Here is a 25,734-nt window from a genome sequence, read left to right on the forward strand (position 1 = left end):
GCAAGCCGCTGCCTTCTGTGCCGGAGCTCGTGTGTGTGCAAACGGCTGCTTCAGGGACCTCCTCTCCTCAGGAATATGCCCCTTTGTCCCACTGAACTTCACTTACAACCTGAGTTCAAAGATAAAAGTACTGAGAAGTTCAAGACAGCAGCAGCGGAGGGCTGACCAAGCCTGGGCCCTTTGCAGTGCAGGGGCTGAGCGACTGCACAGCCAGGCCTCCAACGCTGGAGACCTCCTAGGCCTCCATAAACCTCTGGGCTCTTTCTCGGAAGGAAACCGGAGCCGGTGAAGGTCTTGAGCAGGAAGTGACATGAGGTGCTTCACTTGCAGCCACAGGTTTGTGTTTCACACTAGAGAGCCGGACCCAATAGTCTGACTCAAACATCACACTTGATTTACACAACAATCGTTTTGCTTTTGGACACTCAATACACTCAAAAGTCATTTCTAAACAAAATCACAATGTACAACCTAACTGTGTACACTTTTTATTCACCCATAAAACCTAACTGTGTACACTTTTTATTCGCCCGTGTTCTTTATTATATAATCCTATAAAATAAAGAGGCAATATGCAAATTAACCCTCACACCCTCACAAGATGGCTGCCTACGACCAGGCGGGTAGGGGGGTTAGTGAGGAACGACCAAATGACTGAACAAGCAGGCTGCGTGGGGTGACCAGGCTGGCGGGGGTGGGGGGTGCAGTTGGAGGCAACCAGGCCGGCAGGGGGTGTAGTTGGGAGCAATTAGGCTGGCAGGGGGGGCCAGTGAGGAGCGACTAGGCCAGCAGGGGGGGCAGTTAGGGTCGATCCAGGCCGGCGGCGGGCGGGGGGGGGCAGTTAGGGGCAACCAGGCAGGCAGGCAGGTGAGCGATGAGGAGCCAGCAGTCCAGGATTGTGAGAGGGATGTCCGGCTGCCAGTTTAGGCCTGATATCTGGGATCGGGCCTAAACCGGCAGCCGGACATCCCCTGAGGGGTCCCAGATTAGAGAGGGTGCAGGCTAGGCTGAGGGGACCCCTCCCCATGCACGAATTTCATGCACTGGGCCTCTAGTACCTCAATAAAACTGGGGAAAAGTAATTTCTAAATATTCTTGATACATGTTTCTCTCTCTCTCTCTCTCCCTTTTTCTCCCCACTCCCCCTCTCAAATCAATAAACATATCCTCAGGTGAGGATTTAAAAAGAATATAAAAGAATATGAGCATGTGGGAACAGGGGTTTCCTCCAGGCCCCAGGTCTTGCAGGGCCTTCTCCTTGCTGATCTGTCGAGTCCTCACATCTGCAGGTTCCTAACTCTCACGCCCTGTGGTCCACGTGCTCCCTCGGCTCTCGATCCCTCTCTGAGGGTCTCTGAGCCTCTGCTCCTGCACCAGCATCACTGGGTTCAGTTTTCCAGTTCCTACTGCCGAGAGCGAGACTCTAGTTGACCCAGCTCATTCCTAGTTGAGCAACCCTTTTCGCCCCAGATCTACTCTAAGCCACAGGCAGCCTGCGCATAGCTACCCTTGACTCAGATTCCTTCTCCTGATCCGATCAGCCATGGCCGCGGGGCACAGTGTCCCGGCCATAGCACAGCGCCCTGGGTCACTCCCACCCCCTGGGAACCGTGGGTGGGGCAGTTCTCTCTTATCAGAATCTGTGAGGACTGAAATGACATACTTGAACCCTTGCCCCAGATGTCTCCTAACACACAGCTAAACTTCTGGTAAGAAGTTAAAAAATTCAATGCCTGAAATTCCATCAGTCTTGGCCTAATTTCAGTAAACAAGGATCTTTTTTCATAACAAAACTCCCTCTAAGAAAGTTAAGATTTACTTGCAGTGCCTGACAGATAGCTAGCACTCAATAAATGCTAGCTGAAATCGTGATGAATAGAGTCAATTTATCTCATTGTTTTCCTCTGAGAAGAGCTACACGGGGTGAAGACATTTTATGGACGGACGAAGACATTTTATGGATGACTGTTTAGAGCAGCGGTTGGCAACTGGTGGTCCGTGAGGTCCAAAAGGTTGGCGACCGCTGGTTTAGAGCACAGGAAATCTGGCAGAACCCTGGGGAAGGGTGTGATAGCTAAAGGACCGCGCAGATCACGGACATCTGGAGCACAGGTGGGAAAAAGTGCAGAAGGTGGCAAGTAAAAAGGCAGTGCCTCTCACCTTCCACACCTCAGCCCCCGACACTGAGCAGGACAAACAGACCTCCCGGCGGTGCCTGTTTGTAGAGGCCAGGAAGAAAGAGGTGACACTGCAGAATGCTGCCCAGAGGCCAGACAGGAAGAGGCCTGAAAACATCCACCGATTCAGTGGCATGAACCTCCGTGGTGAACTTAGCAGAGGGCTGCAATAAAATGAAATAAAATATGTAAATGCAGTCATGTGATATAGCAATTTAAGGATCAAGGGACTGAGAGAGGAAGACCTATTCTAGTCTCGGCCCCGCAACCTAATTGCTGTGTGACCCTGCAGAAGTCCATTAAACGCTCAGAGCCCGGCTTTCTCATCTACCTGTAAAACGGGAATAACAATACCTACCTACCTGTAGGGCTATTGCAAAAATTAACGGAGACAATACACGTGAAAGTTCAATGAGCTTGACACAGCTCTACATAGAAGGAAATGCATTCTCAGTGTTACCACACAGCAATAGGTAAGTCTGCTCATGTCACTCAGCAAGAAGCACACTAAACATAGGACCAAAAACACTTGGCCAAGCATTAAGGGGAAGGCCACGTTCCCCGCGAAGGACAGACATTCTGCTAAAGGGGCTCTGCTCCGAGGAAAGCAACGTTGGCCTGAGGAAGGCATGTAGACCTGCAAGTGACAAAGCACTGGGTACATGTGTGGCTATATTTCCCCAAACAATTGAAACATCATATTTTACGTCTGTTTGTGCTTTTTACCGCAGTCAATTATAAATTCAAGTAATTACGGAAGAACCGTGCTAGATGTAACCAATCCCACACATTCATGCAGGAAGGATTTTTGCAGAGGGCTTCGTATTCTCTTTCCTTTCTTCACAGGCCATTCTTTTGAAGGATATTAAAGTGACTGATAATAACCAGAAATATCTTTGGATGATCTGTGAATGCATTCTCAGCTCCTAAAATAGAGATCGATGATAAGAATTGCAAACGTGTGCCGCAGAAGAAACCAAATCTAAAACAACTCAAGGGGAAAAAATTCATAAAGAAAAACATTCATTTCCTGGTAGAACCCTGGATTGGAATTGCAAAATCTTTTCTATGGAAATGTTGGTGGGGAACCCACAACAGATAAGAGCTAATACTTACTGAGCACGTACTATGTCCTGGGACATGTGTTTTTTCCCTGTGCAGTTCATCTGATCATCATGGCAAATGAAGTAGCTATTAAAGTGTCATTTTCCCCATTTACAGATAAAAAACTGAGACCCAGACAGATGAATTTGTCGAGAGCCACACAGCTGTAAGTATTAAAGCGGGAAGCTGAAGCATGCATCAGGAACAAACAGTTCCTGGTTTCTCTGTTCTTTTTAATCATCTATAAGGACTAACAACAGAGTACGAAACCAAGACGGGTGCCCTTCTGAACAGCAGGCCCTGACAGGTCTCAGGCCCTGAAGCCTATGCTGACAATATAATCGTTGCTTCAACTTATCTGAGAGATAAATGCGATGTAAATTATAAACAAACATCAACTTCAAAACTGTAAAGTTGTTTAAAGTGCACCTCAGACCTCTGAGAAAGATATCCCTGAAGACAAACAGCACGGGTACCGGTGTGAAGTGTTACACCTGGTCGGTGACCGCCAAACCTCAGCGTTCATGGGAATCGCCCGGTGGGCTTGTGGAAACACAGGTTGCTCGGCCTCAGTAGGTCTGGTGAGGCCTGTGAACCTGCGTTTCTACTGGGTTCCCAGGTGATGTGGATGCTGCTGGTCCAGGAACCACACTTTGAGAACCACGAGACTAGACCAAAAAAAGCAGCCATCTATCGTGTTATTTTAGATGCACTGAAAAGGCCTCTCTCCGAAAAGTCCTTCAGAAAGGAACCAAAAGCAAAACTCCTTTGACAAGAAATGAAGCCCGTCAGGAATGCATTTGGCAGGAGCGAGAAGGAGGTTCCTAAAGATGACCCCCTGTGTGCTAACTCTCTCACTCAACAGGGAGCATCCGATACCCAGCTGACCTGCTCAGGAGCTGGGGTGCAGTAGCGAACCAGGAGAGAGTCCTTATCTTCATGAAGTTTACACTGGAGTGGGCGGAGGCAGGCAATAAACATCCGCACCAGGTAAACACTGCGTGTGGGGCATAGTTGATGGTTCATGCTGTAAAGAACAGACAGAGGCCACGAGAAAACCAGGGATCGGAGAGCTCTAGGCGAGGGCCCGGCAAGTGCAAAGCCCTGAGCTGGGAACACCTGTGATGCGATTGAGAGACAGCAACATAAAAGGTACGGTTTTAAATTGTGTATGAATGAGGGAAGTTTCCTACTAACCTCCAGAATTGATGGGCAAAATGATAGGGAGTTTGTGACTTTCAGAGTTTGGGGGAAAAGTGGAGAGAGCTCTCGTCCACACTCAACAAGCATATAATTTCTCTCCTCTCCTCTCTTCTCCTCTCCTCTCCTCTCCTCTCCTCTCCTCTGGTATTGCAGTGTTTGGGGAACCCAACTTCACATAACAATGTAGATGCAAAATACCCCTGGCTTTTGCTTTCCTTTTGTATTTCCTGTTAACTGCTTGGCAGTCAGGGTAAGTGCTGAGGAGAGAAGCCAGGTCTACAGGCTGCCTAGGGAGAAATGGGGGTGTGTTGTGGCAGAAGGGATCTTGCTCTGACCCCTGCTCAACATCCCCCCTCCCACTCACAGTGACGGCTTCCTAGTGCGAGGCCTGTAGCTCTTAACTTGTATACAGGTGAGGCTGCACGTGCCAAGGTGTTAACACCCTGGAAGCAGCCTCCGAACAATGAGGAACAGGTGTTCCTTTGTCCTTTTGGGGGGACAACTCTGAGGCACAGTCCCCTGTGTCCCCTCTGTCCTCCAGAGGACACCGGTGGGACTGAGTGCCTTAATGTACCTAGTAGCAGCTTCCTTTCCTTCCATCTCACCTCCTCACTCCCCTACTGGTGCCTCCTGGCCTTACCTCCCAAATCAGCTACTGTTCCTAGAATCCTAGCTTCAGAATCTGCTTGAGGGGGTACCAGACTAGGACAAGTCCCTTCTCCTGGAGGAGTCCTATCACTGTAGCATCTCTGATCCACCGGCCAGTCCTTCTACTGTCTTTCTAATTCCAGCAATGCTTTTTATCTTCCCACGGACCCAGAGATACTCATCCCGTGTACGTATGCTGTCATAGAACTCAGCCTCCACAACCACACTGCTCCCTGCAACTCCCAGTCTCCACGACCATACTGCTCCACACAACTCGCAGGCCATTGCTTAGAGGTATTTTACCCAATAAATTACAAATAGCTTTAACTTGTAGTTATCACCGCCAAAATTTCTTGACTGGTCATTCTTAAAAAGAAACATCCAGAAGTAGACTCATGTGTTTACCCACGATAATAAAATCCATATTTGCAATGTGCATCGTTAGTACAGTCTGTGCTTGTTAGATGGGCTGCCATTGCTGTGTCCAAATTCACTAGCTGTAGGTGGAGAGGCAAACCTACCCTCTTCTTTGTTAAGATGTTGGTGGAGTACCTCAAGGTCATGATCTTGAATAATTTCACGATTTTAAGCTGATTGGTTTTCCTGTTTTTAACCACAAACCCATGCTTTTAGTTGGAAATGTAATTTAAGAAGTGTTCAACTTGAAAGTTAGTAAAATCACAAAAGCCAGAAATGTAATGTTATCAAGAAATTAGTGTAGCAGGAAGTGGAGCCAAGCATTGGTACATGTTTATAAACAATGCATCTGGTGAAATGGAATTGTGGCCGGAAGTTGAACAGATCAGTGGGAGTCAATGAGTTTTTGTATAATTCCGTTGTGACCAGTGTTTTCTGCTTGAAAGCCAATGTTGAGAAAAACAAAGTATTTACTGCCAGGCATGTTTTTGTGAATGTCAAATGGGATTAGCTTTATTTGAGTCCCAGGGGGGAGCAGTTCTAATCTAATAATATAGATTACTTAATTTTCTGACTAGAAGAACATTACAGAACAAATGACACAAAATTCTCATATCTGGGAATATTAATTTTTTGTTCGGAAATAATTATAATTTTTTTTAAAAAAACACAGAAAGTTATAGAGTGAGTACAGAGTGATTCTGTGTACCCTTCCCCCAAACTCCCCCTATGGTTACACCTTGTATAACTATAGCATATTATCAAAACCAGGACACTGACAATGGTACAGTATGGTTGTAGAGTTCTATTTGGTTTTGAACAGCAACCATTGCAATGAAGATACACAACCTTCTGTCACAACAGAGATCTACTGATGGTGACATCTGACCAGTTTGAATAAAGAGTAGAACCCTTACATCCCTCTAAGATCCTTTCCACTCCCTTGTTTATAATATTACCAGAGGCCCGGTGCATGAAAATTCATGCACTGGAGGTGGGTCCCTCAGCCCGGCCTGCCCCCTCTCACAGTCTAGGAGCACTCAGGGGCAGGAGGCAACCCACTGATCAGGGGAAGGCGACTCCCCATCACACCTCTGCTGCTGCCACTGCCGGCAGCGCGAGCCTCGGCAGGCCCTGGTTACCTGAGCCTCAGGCGGCCCTGGGCAGCTGGGCAACTGCCATCCCAGGCTTGCCTGCACCTCGGGCCGGCCCTGGGCGGCTTTTGGGCTGAGGGGACTAGGGGATTCCAGAGTCAGGCGCATGGAGCGGCCAGGCCTGCCTGGGGTGGGCCTGGCCTTGCTGCACACCTGCTGCGCTGGTGGGGCTGAGGGGACTGGGTGCCACCATCTTGTGGCTGTGGGTGCCACCATCTTTGAGGGCGTGGTAGCCAATTAGCATATTCCCTCTTTATTGGCTGTGGGTGCCGCCATCTCTGAGGGTGGGGCAGTCAATTAGAATATTCCCTCCTTATTGGCTGTGGGCGCCACCATCTTTGCGATGGTGTGAGGGTCAATTAGCATATTCCCTCTTCATTAGATATGATTGTCATCACACAATGTTGTCATTTGTTTGCTCATTCCATTATTCTTTCTGCCTTTCTAATGTCCCAAGATGCATTCTTTTTCATTTACCTTCTTTTCCATTATTCTTTCTGCCTTTCTAATGTCCCAAGATGCATTCTTTTTCATTTACCTTCTTTTCAAGAAATCCCTTCTTTCAGGGGAGGTATGCCAGTGACTAGTTGTCTTAGTTTTCCTTTGTCTACAAATGTCTTTACTTCCTTTATTCCTGAAGGATAGGATTCTGGGCTGAGAGTCCTTTTCTCTCATCACCTGCTACTTTCTTCTAGGCTCCATGATTGCTGATAAGAAATCCACTGTAATTCAAACTATTTTTCCCAGTAGGTGATGTATCATTTCTCTCTCATTGCACTCAGATTATTTCTTTGCTTTAGTTTTCTAAAGTTTGACTATGATTTGTCTTGGAGTGGATTTCTGTGACTTTATCCTGTTTCTTGAAGCTCTGGGTTTATGACTTTTGCCAAATTTAGGGGATTTTCAACCATGATTTTTTAAAAAACATTTCAACCCTACTCCCTTTCTCCCCTCTCCTCTGGGATTCCGATGACATGCATGTTAGACCTTTCGCAGCAGTTCTCACAGGTCCCTGAGGATCTGCTCCTTTTTTCAACCTGTTTTCTTTCTGTTCAAATTTGTTGATTCTTTCCTCTGATCTCTCCATCCACAAATTTTTTTCTTTTTAATTTCAGTTATTGTTCTGTTCAGTTCTAAAATTCTCACATGGTACTTTTTATGTCTGTTTTTGGTTGGTTGATTGGTTGGTTGGTTGAAGCATTTTTTTGTAACAGCTACTTGAGAACCCTTGTCACATCTTCCAAGACCTGGGCTTCTATGTAGGGCATCTGTGGTTGTTTCTTCTCCTGCCGGCGGACATTTTCCTGGTTCTTGATATTTGATGCGTGGTTTAACTGTACCCTGGAGAGTTTGGGTATGATGCTGTAAGATTCTAAATCACACTTAATTCTTTCGTTTTAGCAGGCCTCCTCTGACACGGTGCTAGTGAGCCCCTCACTAGTGCCAAGTGGGGGTGAAGATCCAGGTTCCTCATCAGCCTTTCTTAACACCGGTGGAGGGGCCTCATTCCTGCAGGTGAGTTGATATTTTGGCCTTCCTTCAAGGCGTCCACGGACACCTCCCTAGACAGGAGGGGGGTGCACCATGCTGCTCATCACTGACACCCCCCAGGGTGGGGAGGCCCAGCCACTGGTGGATGGTGGTGACTTCAGGGTCCCCTGTGACTTGCACTGACAACGTAGTGCCTCCTCTGAGACCGCCCTGTCAGTGGGGGGTCAGGTACCTTGCTACAGCCCGACCTTGGCTGACAAAATGGGGGCTGGGGCTGTGGGTTTTGTCCATGGTATTTGGATGGGGCAGCACGACTAGCTTCTAAAGGTTTCTGCCTTGCTAGGCTGCCCCTTCCCTGGTCCTCTGGCAGTAAAGGGCAGACTCTTCTTATCACTTGTGTCTCAGCCTATTGGTGTTTCTGGATTGCCAGTTTCTCCAGCATCCTTTCTTGGATATATGAGGAACAAAAAAACAAAAAAATAAACAACAACAAAAAACAAACAAACAGAAAATCAGAACAAAAACTAGCAAACAAACAAAAAACACCAGGAAACTCACTGCCATGCCTCAGGTTCTAAGGTCCCTGGCCAGTCTACCTTCTTCACACCACCTTTCAGAGCCTTTTAATGTTTCTTTTATATGTAATATCCAGAGTTTTAGTTGTACTTAGTAAGAGGAATAGAGAGAGAAGTGTGTCTACTTCGGCTTGGCCTGGAGCCAGAAGTCCATGGGCATATTTTTAAAGTGGCAAAGGAATAGAGATTTCTGATTTTTCACCTCTGACACTGAACAGGGCGGTTAGTACCTTCATGTGCATTCTTGTACCCTCAAAGCACCCTAGTAGGCTGGTATTATAGCATCCCCTTTCTCAGAGGGCACAGGTGGTTCAGGGGTGACAGGTCTGGTGCAGTCGCAGAGTGAGTTTGTCAGAGGGCTGGGGCCAGAATGAGCTTATTCCACTTGATGGCGAATGTTTTGAGCCAGACTTGGTAGAAGCATGAGTGCACAGAGGTGAATAACTGACCAATGAGACTTGATTTTATTTTCTAAATATTCCCCTGTGGCCTCCTCCTCTGCCATTCTGGTCTCCTCACCTTAAAGGTGCAAGATCTCTTCTCTGCATGCACAGCAGGACTGGGCGAGCGATGCAACCCAGAGCATCATCAGCAAAGTCTGTTTCCTAGAGCCAATGTGAGTGCCCAGTGGGGCAGGGGGCTGTGCCTCCCATGAGAAAAGCCTTTCTTCCAAGCCCATCAGCCAGGGCACAGGTGCACGAGCAGCCTAGCACATCCTCCTCCAAGGGGAGCCGGCAGCCCTGCAAGCTTTCCTTGTCCCTCACCCTCTTTGTAGTGCAAATCAAAAGGCTACACTTCACATTGATCATCGATGGTAAATTCAAGGTTAAAAAGCAATGGTTCCCAAGGTGACGACTAGCTTTTCAAAACCCAACCCGGTCGCCTTACTGCAGAGCAGATGCTTCACTGCCCAGTGCCAGCCATGGGGGCCTGCCTCACTGACGTGACCAGTGCTAGCAGCGTGCGCCCTGTTCATGCACCGTGTTCCTCTGAAACACCACACGTCCACATTCTCCCCAAATCTCTCCCTGGAAACTTGTTTATTCCCAAATAAAATAAATGTCCTCTGACCCAAGCTTTCAGGTAGAACATAGGCTTGGCTGGAAGACTGGAATTCTGCAGATTTACATGTGATAAGCTCTCAGAAAAGTCTAGACTCCAAAGTCATCTCCCTAAATCTTCAAGTAAAATGGACCTTCCAGGATAATGCGCCACGTTTGGCCTGGGCTTCGGGCCTCCCCTGAGAGACCACTCCCTGCCCCCGAGATCAACGGACTCCAGCCCGAGAAGCATAGCACCTGGTAAAACATCACCTGAAACTGCGAACTCCCTGATAGGATGCGATACCATCCACATCCACCATGCGCATCTGTGCACCTCCTGAAGACTCTCTACAAAAATTAGTCCAAAACCAGTGAGCAAAATTCGTAGGATAAACAGCTTTTTTTTAACATGACTAAAAAATATAGGATATATTTCAGGAAAACCAAAGTTCCCAAGAGGCAGCATGTGAAGTACTTCCTAATGGAGGGGTATGAAGTAATAACCACACAGATTCTTCTCCTTAATTTCCAATGATACAACGTTAAAGCTTCACAACGTCTCACCCCCATGCAGCTCGGCCGTCATGTCACTGATCTGGGTAAAGTAGGTAAAGATGAGTCTTAATTAATGGGATTCCTGAACTATAGAATTGGGGAAAGAGATCTGATGGATTTTATTCCGCTTTAATTGTATACAGGAAGCAGAATTAAGCTACAATGTGTTAACCAACAGAACAGCTGCAAAGGGCCTATATAAAGTGACTGGACTGTATGCTGGGAATTTGTTTCTGAGGGTGATAGCAGGCGTTTTTGTCTAACATCTAAAGTGGCAGTTTCTATTCACCCGGCCTGCCGAATTGTGTAATTCTTAAACCAGTTTTTAAGTTGTGAGATAAACATTTCTCTAACTGTTGTTGTATAAATGAGACTTTATCGCAACTTGATGTTTACCATTTCAAAGTCACATAGGTTAAGTCTTCATGAAGTGTGCACATTCTGTATATAACATACTTAAAGTCGATGCAAACAGTGACCCTCACCCCAGGTTCTTAATGAGTAAGTTAACCGGCTTAATAACCCTCTCCTGCAGAGCTGGGTCAAAGGAAAACACGGATCTGCCTCCGTCAGCCCAGCAGCCGCTGCTGCAGCTCACCGCTCACAGTCAGGAGCTCGGAGGGTGATGGTGACCTTGGTGGCAAGCAGCCCCGGAGGAAGAGGGCCTCAGGGCCAGCAGGTGAGCTCAGGGCACACCCTCGCGGGCAGCACATGCCTTCCTTCCCCGCACACGCCGGGGCGAACCCAGAGAACACAGGCAGCACCTCCGACAGACAATGGCACTCCCCAGGACAGAAAGAGCCCCCACAGAGAACCCCCGAATATCCCAGGCAGCCTGCACCGAGAGAGCACCACACTGGGCAGTGGGAGAGCGTCCACCGTCCGCGTAAGGGAGAGTGGACAGGAAAAGGAGCCATGTGTCGAAAGGGGAACACACCTGTCTTCGAGGGGAAGGGCGGGTATCCCAGCCTTACATGAAACTAGTCTGGCTTTCATTTCCTCTAAATGAAAAATAAAACTGTAAAAATAAAAAATGTAAGAGGTAGGTGACAGAGCACGCACATGGCTAAAAGCAAATGATCGAGCTCACAGACTGCACTGGCAACGTCTTCCAGAACCCAGAACCTAAAGACAGAGATTGAGACTGAATGGACCGTTACAATAGGTGAAGGACAGCACCGGTGGTTCTGAAACTAGAAGTTCCAGAAAGAAAGAATGGCTATGCTGGAGGAAAGGAAATTAATTTTTAATTACCAAAATAATTATCAGTGCTACAACCCTGAGCTTGACTATAAGACTTTTCAGATTGAAATGGCTGGAGGAGAGAGAAGAATACACACAAAAATAACGTACCTAGACTCACTGATATAAATGTCAGAAAGACAAGTAAAAAGAAAAACTCCCTAAAACATCCAGGAAGTGAAAACAGGCATTTCCTAAAACAGAAATGAGACACAGAGGGGCAGTGTCATCTCTCAGCAGCACTGCATGCAAAGAGACCACGGGGCACGCTCTTCACAGAGGTCAGAGAAAGGACCTGGTAACCCAGAATTCTACACCCAAATTGCCATTTGACTGTAAGGAAAACAAAGGACTTCAGAAAGCCCCCAATCTTGAATTCTCACTGAAAAATCATTAGAGGATGGTTAACTAAAAAGGGATCCAAGAACTAGGCATGAGTATAAGAAACAGTGATGAGCAACAACAAAAAAAAAAGAGAGAAGGATTTAAATAAATGCTGATAATAAAAACGATTAATAGTGATGCAGAATGAAACTCACAGTTGATTTCAACATTTGAAGTGGTAGGGGAGCAGGAAAGACAAAAGTGTGCTAAGGTTCCTGAGACAAACCGAGAGAGAAATTTCAAATATTGAGAAAAGCACAAGTAAGTTTATATCTGAATTTACACTGTGCAGATGTGTTGAAATGCAATGCACACCTCGAGGGAAAATGGAAAGTACTAGCAGCAACACAGAGCACAAACCAGCCAACAGCTCGAAGGGGAAAGTGGGGAATGATAAATGGAAAACATAAATCCAGACCGGAGGAACACCTCCCAACACCATGACGGCCATCACAATAAACATAAGCAGGTGAAAGTAGCCAGTTGAATTTGGCTAAAAAGGCAAAAGCCAGCTATATTTTATTTACCAAACCTATACTTAGAAACAAAACGTCCCAGGGCAGTTGAATTAAGAAATCACGAAAGATAAACCACATAAAGGCCAACAGAAAACAACCATCAGCCAAAACAGCTTCAGGGGAAAATGGGATACAAGGAGAGAAGTACGGACAAAGAGGACTGTTTCCTGTTGATGGAAGATGTGACCCACGCGGACCACTGGGCAGCCTGGATAAAGATGCTCTTGCCCGTCACTTTTTACATCATGTCATGGTTGGGGTGGGCGTCTTTGTAAGTCAGTGAACAAAACAAATCCCCAGCCCTCATGAAGGGCTATTCTCTAGGGCCACGGTCGGCAAACTGCGGCTCGAGAGCCACATGCGGCTCTTTGGCCCTTGAGTGTGGCTCTTCCTAAGCCTTAGGAGTACCCTAATTAAGTTAATAACAATGTACCTACCTATATAGTTTAAGTTTAAAAAATTTGGCTCTCAAAAGAAATTTCAATCATTGTACTGTTGATATTTGGCTCTGTTGACTAATGAGTTTGCCGACCACTGATCTAGTGCAGTAGTTCTCAACCCTGGCTGCACATTAGAATCACCTGGGAGTCTTTTTAAAATCCTGATTTCTGGGCCTCATTCTCCGGAAATTCTGTTTCTTTGTTACTAATGTTGTGACCTCACCCATAACAAAGAAACAGAATTTCCGGAGGATGAGGCCCAGAAATCAGGATTTTAAAAAGATTCCCAGTTGATTCTAATGTGCAGCCAAGGTTGAGAACCACTGTGGAAGGCAGACAGAGAGAAAACTAATGAGTAATCAAACTATACCGCGTTTCAGCTGGTGCCAAGTGCTGGAAAAAGAAAACAGGGAAGGGGTGCAGGGAGTGGTTTCAAATGGGGTGACAAGGGAAGGTCTCACTGAGAAGGCGATACATGAGCAGAGACCTCAAGGCAGATTCTGGAGGAAGAACGCTCCCTGCAGAGGGCGCAGCGAGAGCTGAGGGTGACATGGGCCGGGGCTGGAGAGGTGGGCATCATGGGAGGAGAAACATATCCAGGAAACAGGCACTGTGGTTCCCTCCCAGGACGACTTTAGGAAGTTTCAAAATAAGACGCCTGAGATCAACCCCCTGAAAAAGGACATACTCTTAAAGATTATGTAAAAAGGGAGACTTTCAGAAAAGTGTGACATCCTGTCTAGGAGACATGAATTTAACCTAAAGACCTGTTATCAGCCCTAACTGGTTTGGCTCAGTGGATAGAGCGTTGGCCTATGGACTGAAGGGTCCCAGGTTCGATTCCGGTCAAGGGCATGTATCTTGGTTGTGGGTGCGTCCCCAGTGGGGGGTGTGCAGGAGGCAGCTGATCAATGTTTCTAACTCTCTATCCCTCTCCCTTCCTCTCTGTGAAAAATAAATAAAATATATATATTTTTTAAAAAGACCCGTTATCAGATTCCAACTCTAAGTAAGACAGCTTAGGCCTCCTCAATTGCATTTCACCCACAGCGTGGAAAGACGTATTAAAGGAGAAGGGCTTCGTTAACAGGTTTCGGGGGCTGATGCACAGCATGGTGATGATGACCAATAACCCTGTGCCATAGACTTGAATGCTGCCATGAGAGCAGATCTTAAATGTTCTCACCATAACGTAACTATGTGATGAGATGGAGGCCCCTAGTTACTACTATAGTGAATCATTTTGCAACTTATAACTGTTTCAGATCAACATGCTGTACACCTTCAATTTATACAATGGTACATGTCAATTATATCTCAGTAATAAAGTTGGGGGTGGGGGAGAAGGGCTTGGTTTGAAAAGGATTCATGCAACAGGAGTCTGAGAGAAAAATGAGGCAATGTGCTTCCAACAGCGTTCCCGGGAAAGGGTTTACTGATCAATGGACTTGAAAAAGGGTTATTTAGCAGCTAGCTTTCATTTTCATCATAAAGATTGGTATATCTGGGGGTGCTTAGGTCACTGAAATCACCCAGATGATTGCAGGGTCGGAAAGCAACCTCATTAAGTAGTAGCTGCGGGAGGGGACTTGGCCGGCATACCGTACATGAGTAAAATGGCATTCTGATTTATGCAGTGTTCTCAGGTGGCGCTGTCCTTAGAGTCATCAGACTGAAACTGTCTGGACACACAGAAATAAAAGGGTCCTCGAGGCGAAGGACCAGGCTGTGAAATATAGCTATTACACTGAGGTGGAGCTGGGTCAGCCATTAGCAGGCCTCCCAGGTGTCACCCACCCCGAGTCCCACATCCATCTAACCCCTGGAACACGGGGCTGAGGGAAGAGCTCCGGCCTTACGAGAACACCGCCTGGGGCTCTGCACCACCAGCCATCGACCGGAACAGGGCCACTTAATCTCTCTGATCCTCCGAGATTTATGTAGCTTTCACATGGGAGTAACAGAGCTAGCTATTCTGTCTATCACACCGGCTTGTTCTGAGGCTCGGAGTCTAAATCTAAAACAAACAGCTCTGCGAATAAAGGGTTTTAATGCGATCGTCATTACGTTCCCTGCAGCCTGCGTACGTAACTAATACACCGAGGCACGTTACCACGATCATCTGATAACTGAAGACACGATGAAAAACCACTAACCCACTCAACAGAACACAGGCAATCCTACCTCTCAGCCACGGGCTTGGCAATGCTTTCAAAAATGGTCTCTTGGTTTGTATCTTGATCAAAAATCCTTTGAAATCTGCAAATGTGAAAACAGTAATTATCTTAAAGCTGGGCCGTCACACACTATTAGATTAATCTTTTTTCCTTTTTTCTGGCGGCTCTGTAAATGAGCCCATGTTTACGGCACTGGGCTCACCTATCCTAGCACAATGTTGGCCTGTGGTCCCGGCCACACTGCGCTGTTGTCTCCCTGTATACACACGGCGGGTAAACAGTATTGCTTTGACAGGGTCTGCACAATAAATCCCTCTGAAACGCTGCAGCGGATTTGAACCAAATAACAAACTGTGTGTTTTCAGCTCTCAAGAGGGACAGTGTCTGCAATTGGCATCAGATGCACATTGAGATAAGGGCATGCAATGGAAACCCAAGACCAGGATGTAAACAGCCAGAGAACCTCTGATGTCTGACCTGTCCGGACAGAAGGCAGCTGTGAAACGTAGGATGATTGAACTTGGTCTTAAAATGCTGCACTGAAGTTTACTTCCCACTCGTTAGGTACTACATCCTCGTATTGGCTACTTCATTTCCAGGGAACTTTACTTCACTTTGTGGATCATGAGTCAAAAGTCCAAAAGTGAAGGAAGATAGACTGGCCTGCACAGAGAAGCCCATATCAGATTGGCAGGGCTGGGCATGGGGAGGTGTGACGGAGTCAAGTTCACGCTTCGTGCATTGCTGCTCACTTGGCTTAGTGCAGGGTCACACCCACTGAGGAATGCCCAGGGCAGGAAACACACAACCTATTCTTCTACAGTGTGGTGAGTTGCCACCAGCAAGTCTGCCCCCCCATTAAAACATCAGAGAGAGAGAAAGCAAGAGAGAGAGAGAGAGAGAGAGAGAGAGAAAGAGAGAGAGAGAGAGAGAAGGAAGGTAGTATATAAGGTAAAATGTTAACAATTGGTGGATCTCCCACATAGAATATAGGAAGAGTTGGTTGCATTATTTTTCCACCTCTTCAGCATATTGAAAAGTTTTCAAAATAAAAACTGTGGGGGTGAGAGGGATGCTTTAAAGCAAAGCCTTTAAAACAAACACATTGAGGGCATCCTACGCAGCTTTCAGAGTGGCTTGGGAACCTTCGGCCTATGTGTCTACCTAACACAAGTGAGTTGGGCACATCTTCGATTAATGTAGAGACTACATAAAATGTAGAACTGTTTTCACTACTGAGGAGTTCAGAAGGCTATCTGGAGTGGGGCTGAGAATATAAAATAAAATGGAATTCATTGTCTTTAATCAAAATTAATTTCAAAACATCCCTATAGCTCAGGGGTGGGGTGGGGAATGTCCAGCTTGCGGGCCATATAAGGCCCATGAAATCATTGGTAAGTTGAGAATTTTACATGGTCCGCGAATAATATTATAAATATCTGTGACAAATACACTCACCAGTCCAAAACTAAATAAAAGAAAATGGACATGGAGACACAAACTACAGCAAAAACAAGGCATTTAATGTCGGTCTTGGGAGATCGGGTGTCTGGTGGGCAGGCACGCCCAAAGTGGTTACAACCAGTATTTTATTCCCTGCTGTGCAGGTCCCTCCCCTGGTTCCTCATTGGCTGAGGACTGTGGGGTGTACAATCTTCCCGGAACCGTCACCTAAGTTTCATTATTTCCTTAGAGGGTATTCTTTCCTTCCCAGTTTAAGTCCCCTTGTCAGTTTGTCCCTCCCCAACATCCTGTTTGCCTGGGAACTCTCCAGGTGCCCGAACTTGGTCACATCAGCAGACCATTATGCAAGCAAACTACCAGGAATTTTCCATTCAGGGTTAAATGCCTTGCCTCAAAAATGGACCACCACTGACTTTATTGCTAACAATATCCAAATGGCCCTTGGCAGAAAAAAGGTTCCCCACCCCTGCGTATAGCTTATCAACCTCCCATTTGAAGAAACTAACAGTGAAACCATATACAAAGAGAGACTGCAGAGCACTCTGGCTGCTACGTCATTCGGCAGGCAAGATTATGTTTTAGACAACGACATTAACGTGGGTGCCCAGAACACGCCTCACACCCTATCCGTGCACCAGGGCCCAGATACAAACACAGGGGGCACGGCCACTCTGTGCTGTTCAGGGCCCTGCTGGCTGTGACACTGAACACAGACCCAGTGGTGCTTGTGAGGATGAGGATGAGGCTGATTTGGTTCTTTACCAGGTTGACGATGACTGGCTAAGTCAACAGCCATTCCCAGCCCCACTTCCTTAAGTTACAGGAATGACAACTACCACCAGGTAAACCAAAGAGATGGCCGGGGTTTCCATAAACCATACAATAGCATTAAACATCAGATCATCATCCCAAAACATTTTATCTTTTATAATTAAAGCTGCACAGTAATCTGAAAAGGCATTGTGATCATCTATTTTCTGAAAACCTTTGCAGAGCAAAATAGTTTACCAACTTGAGTGTAATCTCTTACAGCAGAAGAGGCTGCTTTATCCTGGGGACATAAAGCCACTGACTCATGGCCCTGGACAAGCCAATAATGCACCTTGAGACATGACTTGGGTTTCCTGATTCCTAGGAGGCCCGTTCATCATGAGGAGGTTGTGTAGGCTTTTTCTAAAGTCTATTTCAAATCTGGCACATACTGACCTCTCCCCACCCAGAAACTGCTCGTCCTGGCCTTCCTCAGCCCTGGAAATGACAACTCCATCCTTCTAGAAGTTCAGTCCAAAACCCTTAGGGCATCCTTGGCTCCTCTCTTTCCATTGCACTCTATACCCAACCCATCAGCAAACTCTGTCATCTCTGACCTTTAAAATACTTGCAGAATCCAACTATTTCTCAACATTTCCGCTTGCTACTACCCTGGCCCAAACTACCAAAATGTCTTGCCTGGTCTCCTTTACTCCCTTACAGTTAGTTCATTTGCTACGTGTTAGCAAGAATGATCCTGCTCAAACTTAAGTGGGATTGTTTCATTCTTCTGATCAAAATCCTCCATTACCTCCCATGGCACTTTGGGGAAGAGCTCCATATGATCTGGCCACTCTGCTGCCCCTTTAACCTTCTTCCTGCTGGCCCCCCCCTTCCCCTACCGCCCTTGCTTACTCTCCTCAAGCCACACAGATGCCTTCTCTTCAACAAGCCAGGCATTCCCCCCTCTCAGGGACTTAGCTCTCACTATATTCTTGACCTGGACTTCCCATTCCTCGGATATCTGAAATCTGGCTTCCTTGCCTCCTTCAAGTTCTTGTTCAAATGTCGCCCTCTTGTCCACCTCCCCTGAGAGGCCTGTGAAACGCTGCCACCTTCCCTCCCCTTTGCTGCCCTTCGCCAGCACTCCTGTCCCCTTCACTGCCTTGTTTGGCTCCAGGGCCCTTAACACTTTCTCACACACATTGTACTTATTGATCTCCTTGCCCATCTCCTCCCACTAAAATGTAAGCACCATCAGAGCAGGGGCTGTACTGCCCTCCCTGCTGTGTTCCTAGCCATGAAAACAGCTCACAGTGAATGATCAATAAACGTTTATTGGTTAAGAGGATTTTTCTTGGGAGAAAACAGCCTTAAAATGCTTACAGAGGTATCTCTGATCATGTGTGTAAGTTAAATATTTTATTAATATCTTTATTTAAAATACCAAACCAATATTTCTAATTCAGAGATTTAGAAAGAATGATCAAGTGATTTTAAAATAAGCAGTCAGCACTTTTTCTTTGTGATATTATTTCTTTACAATTTATTTTTAAAATTTATCTTTATTCTTGAAAGTATTACAGATGTCTGCTTTGTTTTTTTGTTTGTTTTTTGTTTTCCCCATTGAACCCCTCTTCCCCACACCCGCCCTCCCAAGCCTTTGCCACACTATTGTCTGTGTCCATGGGTTATGCACATATGCATATAAGTTCCCTGGTTAATCCTCACATCCCTCACCCCACCTTTAGTCTGTTCATCAGTCTGTTCATGGTTCTCTGTCTCTGGATCTATTTTGTTCATCAGTTTATTTTGTTCATTAGATTCCACATATGAGTGAGATCATGTGATTCTTGTCTTTCTCTGGTTTATTTCGCTTAGCGTAATATTCTCCAGGGCAAACAGCACTTTTTCAATAACCGTATATTTAAATTCTCTCTGTATCTATATCACCAAAAGAATACTTTGGAAAGGGCCAATTCATAGCGACATGGCCAATTTTTCTTAATCATCGGCAACATGCTGAAACAGAAGCATGCTGAATAAAATGTTTTAGCAAAGTGTGGCTTGTAGAGAATGGTGTAGGGCAGCTATCATGAATTCACAGCTACTAAGGTATGTAGCAAGTTTACACCAGTGGGAGAATGCCCCCTTCAGAAAAATGAAGTCACTTACTATAAGGCTACTTCTTAAAGGACAGAATGAAAGGCAATGGGGAGCCAAAAAGGCAAGGTGAGGACCCCCCCCCCCCACTATGTGAGCAATTGCTGGCAATCCTGCTTGTACTTATTGTGAAAGGAACACAAGACGATGGGTGAAGTAGGAGAGAGATACAGGCATGACCGACAAAGGGCAGAGTTGTGAAGACCAGAGAACTTTAAGAGACAAACAAATAAGAGTAAATAAATATGAGGGAGAGAGAGAGAACCATAAAAATAAAATATCCAGGATGGTTTTATCCAAGGGGCAAGGGTTGGAATAGCTACATAATAAGGACCATGTAAAACAGTTCAGGAAGAAAAGCAAGAAAGCAATTAGGATGCCTTCAGCCGCACCCAGCAATCCGCCACCTAAGCACAAGCCACAGATCAAATATGGGTTTAACTTGGGCTCAAACTTCTCCAAAAATCAAAAGTGGGCGTTAAAGGACATCGCATAATCTGAAACTGGAGAATAAAGACGGTATGAACTAGCCATAATCCCAACATTCCAGGCCCGGCTACTGGAGAGTGTTTGCACTAAAGGCACGGGTGACAGTCCAAGGGTGGCTGCTTGGTACTTTTCACCGGAACCGCAGGTTCGGCACTGTCCAAGAGCAATGTAATGCAGTCCATTCTGTGAGCACCAATGTTATTTAAAATGTCCTAGTGGCCATGTTTTTTTAAAGTAAAAAGAAACAGGTGAAATTGGTTTTAATATATTTTAAAACAATATATTAAACATGTTATCATTTTAATATGGAATCAATATGAAAATATTCTTGAGATATTTTACATTACATTTTTTCATACTAAGCTTTCAAAAATCTTTTATGTACTTTTCACTTACTAGCCTCAGTTAGGACTAGCTACACTTCAAGTGCTCCAGAGCTACCTGCGGCGAGCGGCTGCTACACTGGACAGTACAGATATAGACTGTTCATGCATGCGCTGAGGTCTGTATATCATCTATGTTATAAAGAAGGCTCACCTATACGGGATACAGATCGGACCTTAAGTGCTTATCTTGAATAACGTTTAGTCATGCAATGAACTTCCTGTAAGTGCTAACCCCTAGAGAGCCAAGTAGGAAAAGGATAACATTGATGTGGCAAAGCAAGGCTGGGACCTTGGGATACCATGGTGGATACAGAAATATACCCTCCTTTCAGCTTTGGGCACAGCAGTGAAAAGACAACTTAAATTCCATCCGCCAGCCCTAACCGGTTTGGCTCAGTGGATAGAGCATCAGCCTGCAGACTGAAGGGTCCCACGTTCGATTCCGGTCAAGGGCATGTACCTTGGTTGCGGGCACATCCCCAGTAGGGAGTGTGCAGGAGGCAGCTGATCGGTGGTTCTCTCTCATTGATGTTTCTAACTCTCTAGCCCTCTCCCTTCCTCTCTGTAAAAAATCAATAAAATATATATATATAAAAAATTCCATCCGCCAGATGACAGAGAACTGCCCTGCCTTCTCCCCAGCGCATGCTGCTAAGGATTTCACCGTGGATATGAGTGCAGTATGTGTTCGTTCAATAGCAAAACAGATATAAAGAAGGAGAAAGATACACTTACTTAAACCTGTAGCTTTCTCGCTTATTATTCACAAATCCATCTGCCAAATCACGAGGTAAGATAATTTCCAAGCTGGGTGTAACTTTTTCATCTTCATCTATGGAATAAATCTGCAAACATGAAGACAGCAAATGAATATAAAGTGGTGAATTTCAGGCTTGCACTATGACCATATTATTACGCTGTGCACTGAAATCTTATAAAAATATACTTTTAAGATAAAAAGTCAAAACATAGTACAATTTGGGTAATTTTCCTCTTTGAACTGTGCGCAGCCTCAAACAAATATATGAAATTGAACAAGAGGTAAAACCTAAATCAATGCTCTGTCAAAGCTCAGATCCTCTTTGCCTAATCTAATATTCAAATTTGAACATTTTTGAGTACCTCTGTTGTTGAGAAACCAATAACCCTGAAAACAGCATTTTATATAAATACTGCTTTGGAATTATGGACCAGAAATTAACACTTTATTAAAAGCAACAGCTTTTCTGAGCATTTACAAAATGCTAGACAAGAAGAAGAAAGGACTAGGTCTGAGACTTCTCAGAGAGCTCAAAAGAATGCTCTCATTCAAGTTATGTTCAAAGAAGCCCAAGTTTTCATGACACATATTCAGGCTTTTCATAAAAGATATGTGGTTTCAAAAGACACGTATATCTCATGTCTTTGATGTCATTTTCAAGGTTGTACTTCCAGCTCAGCCACTAATTAGCAAATGACCTGGGAAAGTCACTTCACCACTCTAAGCTGATATGGAATGAAGGGTCTTAATCAACCCCCTTTCAACTTAATATTCTCTGTCTTCTTGGTTACCTACTCCTTTATTTATTGGCCAGAAAATATCAAAAGTCGAGCTTATAAAAAGATCAGGTGGAATAAAGAAATGCCTACGACTTTGTGTCCAAAGACCTGGCACAACGCTAATCTCAATTTACCAGAGGTGTGACCAGCCACCACTTCAGAATCTTGGTTCCTTATACCTAAAATGAGGAAAACAGAATTGCCTCCCTTTACAAGATTGCTGCAGGGATCAAATGACGTCATGGAAAGGAAGCATTTTGTAATGCACCATAAAAAGTGTTAGTCATTAGATTTAGAGGTTTTTAAGAAAGACTTCTTGTCTTTCACCAGGAAATAAAATTATTTGTAACAAGCAATACTTCCTGTTTAAGACCCAATTAGATGCTTGATTATGGGGGAAAGTCATATTCCTAAACAAATAAAAGCATACCTAAATCTCCAGAAAATCTGAATAATTTTCCTAAGCAGACTTCTAGTGAAGAATCTCTGTAAAATGACATTATTTGTAGAAAGTAATGGCATCAGGTGCATGGTTTTATGGCTAGGTTTTCTCAAGAGACATTTAAAAATTATATCCTGTAGGTCACTACATTAAAAAAAAAAAAAAAGATTAATGCCCAGAAAGGTGAGTAAAAGGGATTGTAAGACGTGAAACATACACGAGTGAGGGCTGCCACGCATTAAAACAAAGAGCCCTGGCCGATTTTGCTCAGTGGGTAGAGTATCAGCCTGCGAATTGAGGGGTCCCAGGTTCAATTCCGGTCAAGGGCACATGCCTGGGTTGTGGGCTCAATCCCCAGTGGGGGACTTGCAGGAGGCAGCCAATCCACGATTCTCTCTCATCATGGATGTTTCTATCTCTCTTCCTCTCTTCCTTCCTCTCTGAAATAAATAAAAATATTTTTTAAAAACCACAAAAAACAAACAAAACAACAACAACAAAAACCCTGTAGCACTCAATGTTCAGAAGACAAGGAGGAACAGCTACTAACATAGTGTGCAGCATTCAGTGTTCAGAAGACAAGAAGGAACAGCTACTAGCGTAGGAATAGCGACTCTCCACCATCATTAAGCCATTCTTTGGGGCATTAAGAAAAGCCACCTATCACCAGAAAATGTGTTTAGTCCAATAGATAGACTTTCTATCCTTAGTCACAAAAGTATTTGAGATAGAGTAGTTTTTTAAGAATAGAAGACAATTAGATCTAATGAAAAGACGAATATGAAAATATTTCAAAATACACGAAGCAGTATACAAATGAAAAAGCATTGCCATTATCAGAGGTTCATCTTAGGTATTTTCTGATTCATTAGCCTATAAATCACTGTAGTGCCTTAAGAAATAAGATTAATGGAGCAGTGGAATCATAAAATGAAGAGAAAAAACCCACTTTGAATCACTCTTGGTTTAAAGCTACAAGCAGCATTTCCAGTTTGAGAAACAACCATACAATCTTTTGGGGGCAAAAAAGATAGGATGCTAAAAGCGGGATTTCTAAGGGAGAGCAGGGATACACTAACTCAAAATTTGTTCATCTGTGCTCTCTCGGTTTTGTGTATGTGGCATAATGTTGCATCTCGGTAAGAAACCTGACATTATGAAAATACAGTATGACACCTCAAAACACTTGTGGAGTACCAATATACTACACAGAATCCCACAAAAGAAATGCAAAAGAAGGCACATTAAAATACCCAAACATTGCATTTTAAGAAAAGAGAAAGTTCAATATTAAATCCAAGATTCTCCACCAACCCATCCACAGTTCTGCCTCTATCCTCTCACATCACCACATCTAAGCACCTGCTTCTGACTGCAAAGTCCATGTGGACAAGTTCAACATTTTTACTAAGAATCTAGGGGGAGAAGGGGAGGCAGGCATTACATACACCTTTTACATATGATGCACTTTTTAAAACCTTCTTGTACGTGAATGTAAGAGGAAAGAAATTGGGAAGAAACCCATATCAACTTCTTATACTGCTTTATTCCTTGTTTTAAAAAAGCCAATCTTTCCTTTGGAGTCTTCTCCTGCATCTTTTCAATGCATTTCATGAGTAAAAAAAAAAAGTGATGACAAAGACACTATATTCTCCTTATTTGAGGAGAATACATAAATACACAAATTACACATGGCAAATGCTAAGCTATGAGATGCTATGATGTTATATTTATACATGTGCCCAGTGTAGAAGTATCAATATGGGCTAGAGATAAAATATTAGTAATACACCCATTCCAGGCACTGATTAATAAGACTCAGATTGCCCTTGCCTAAATCCTCACTTTGTGAGGCAAAAAAGGTTGTCTGAAGAGCCAAGAGCTTTGGAATAATAATTTTTTTAAAAAATCCTACGCTAAAATCAGCGCTCTGCCACTTGAGAGGTGGGTGGCTTGGGCACATTATTCATCCTCAGACTCAGTTTCCTCATCTATAAAATGAGGAAAATGCCATTAACTTTGCAGGGTTTTCCTGAAAACCAGAGATAATGCAGACAAAGCACATTAGTAAGAATGACTAAGCCCCTTTCCAAGGAGAGAAAACCAAGTTTTGAAACATTTAAGAAGCATTTAAAGTTTCTCTACTCAGAGCAAGGGCAATGTTTTAACTTTCTCTGTACCCTTCTGAGCTCACAACCTAGGCAGTGATGGCGAACCTATGACACACGTGTCAGAGGTGACACGCGAACTCATTTTTTTGGTTGATTTTTCTTTGTTAAATGGCATTTAAATATATAAAATAAATATCAAAAATATGTCTTTGTTTTACTATGGTTGCAAATATCAAAAAATTTCTCTATGTGACACGGCACCAGAGTTAAGTTAGGGTTTTTCAAAATGCTGACACACCGAGCTCAAAAGGTTCGCCATCACTGAGTGAGTGCTCAGCTAATGTTTTCTGAATGAAGAGTAGACGAGTATTCTTTGTGTCAGGATGCATAAATATCCATTTACATATGCAGCGAGCTCATGTTTCTGCTGCGGAGTGGAAATACAGTCCACAAATTCTAAGGGCCTACTGCGTGCAGAGCCTCTGTGTATCTGTATTTGAATCTATTATCTGCAACCTCTCAGACGTGTATGGACACGCATCTCCTGCACGCCTTGCCTGCGTGTGGGACACAAGTCTGAGTGCATGTGTGTGTGCAGAGATGCGTGACCATTTCCCAGGAAGGGGCGATACGTGTGCCTAATTGAGGTGCAGCCTAGGTGAGTGTACAAACACACATCAGGGCACGCGTTTGCCCCCGGGTGAACAGGTGTGCCCGGGTGTGTGTATGTGCTCTGTGGAGCGTGTGTCTGCGCTCACAGGGCTGTGCTGAGTGGGAGTGCCCGGGTGTCTGTCTGTCCGAGTCCTGACAGCGGGGCTCCTCCGACAGAGGGTGCTGGGTTCCGTGAGGCACCCTGCGCCCGACGTCCAGCCCCTCCCCCGGGCCCAGGCCCCACGCGGGCCGCCCCTCCCCCGGCCGCGGAGGCCCCGCGGCTCCGGCACCCGCGCTGCTCCGTCCGACCCGTACCCCTTGCGGCTGCTTCCGGACAGTGGGCTTCACCCTGGCGAAAATCTGGATCGTCTGCTTCACCATCTCCTCCTCTGGCACTGCACTGACCCTTGACCTCTCAGGCCCAAGCGCCCCAAACTTCGGATTCCCACCACCTCCAGCGAGCCGCAGCCTTAGCAACAGTAACTAGGGACACTACCCAAGGAGCAATGCGCCAACCAGGACCGCCTCCTCTCGCTAATTGGTTGCTAATGGAGTGCCCCGCCCCCCATCCCCCAGGGAAGCACTGAGGGGCGGGGGTGAGGGGGGCTGAG

The 25,734-nt window shown here is 45.2% G+C and overlaps 1 protein-coding gene across 1 annotated transcript; it reads right to left on the minus strand.

The window, feature by feature from the left end:
• Positions 1–2,160: 2,160 nt before the first annotated feature.
• On the minus strand, positions 2,161–25,504 carry LOC102437035 (kinesin-like protein KIF6; the record flags this gene model as incomplete). The annotated part of the gene is made up of 4 exons (XM_006103184.3): positions 25,439–25,504; positions 21,116–21,225; positions 15,136–15,210; positions 2,161–2,341 (listed from the first exon to the last, which is right to left on the minus strand). Coding segments are annotated over exons 1-4 (432 nt in total), but the record flags the coding sequence as incomplete, so codon positions are not given.
• Positions 25,505–25,734: the final 230 nt, after the last annotated feature.

The sequence above is a fragment of the Myotis lucifugus genome, unplaced genomic scaffold (assembly GCF_000147115.1).
Source record: "Myotis lucifugus unplaced genomic scaffold, Myoluc2.0 scaffold_466, whole genome shotgun sequence".
Taxonomy (NCBI): domain Eukaryota; kingdom Metazoa; phylum Chordata; class Mammalia; order Chiroptera; family Vespertilionidae; genus Myotis; species Myotis lucifugus.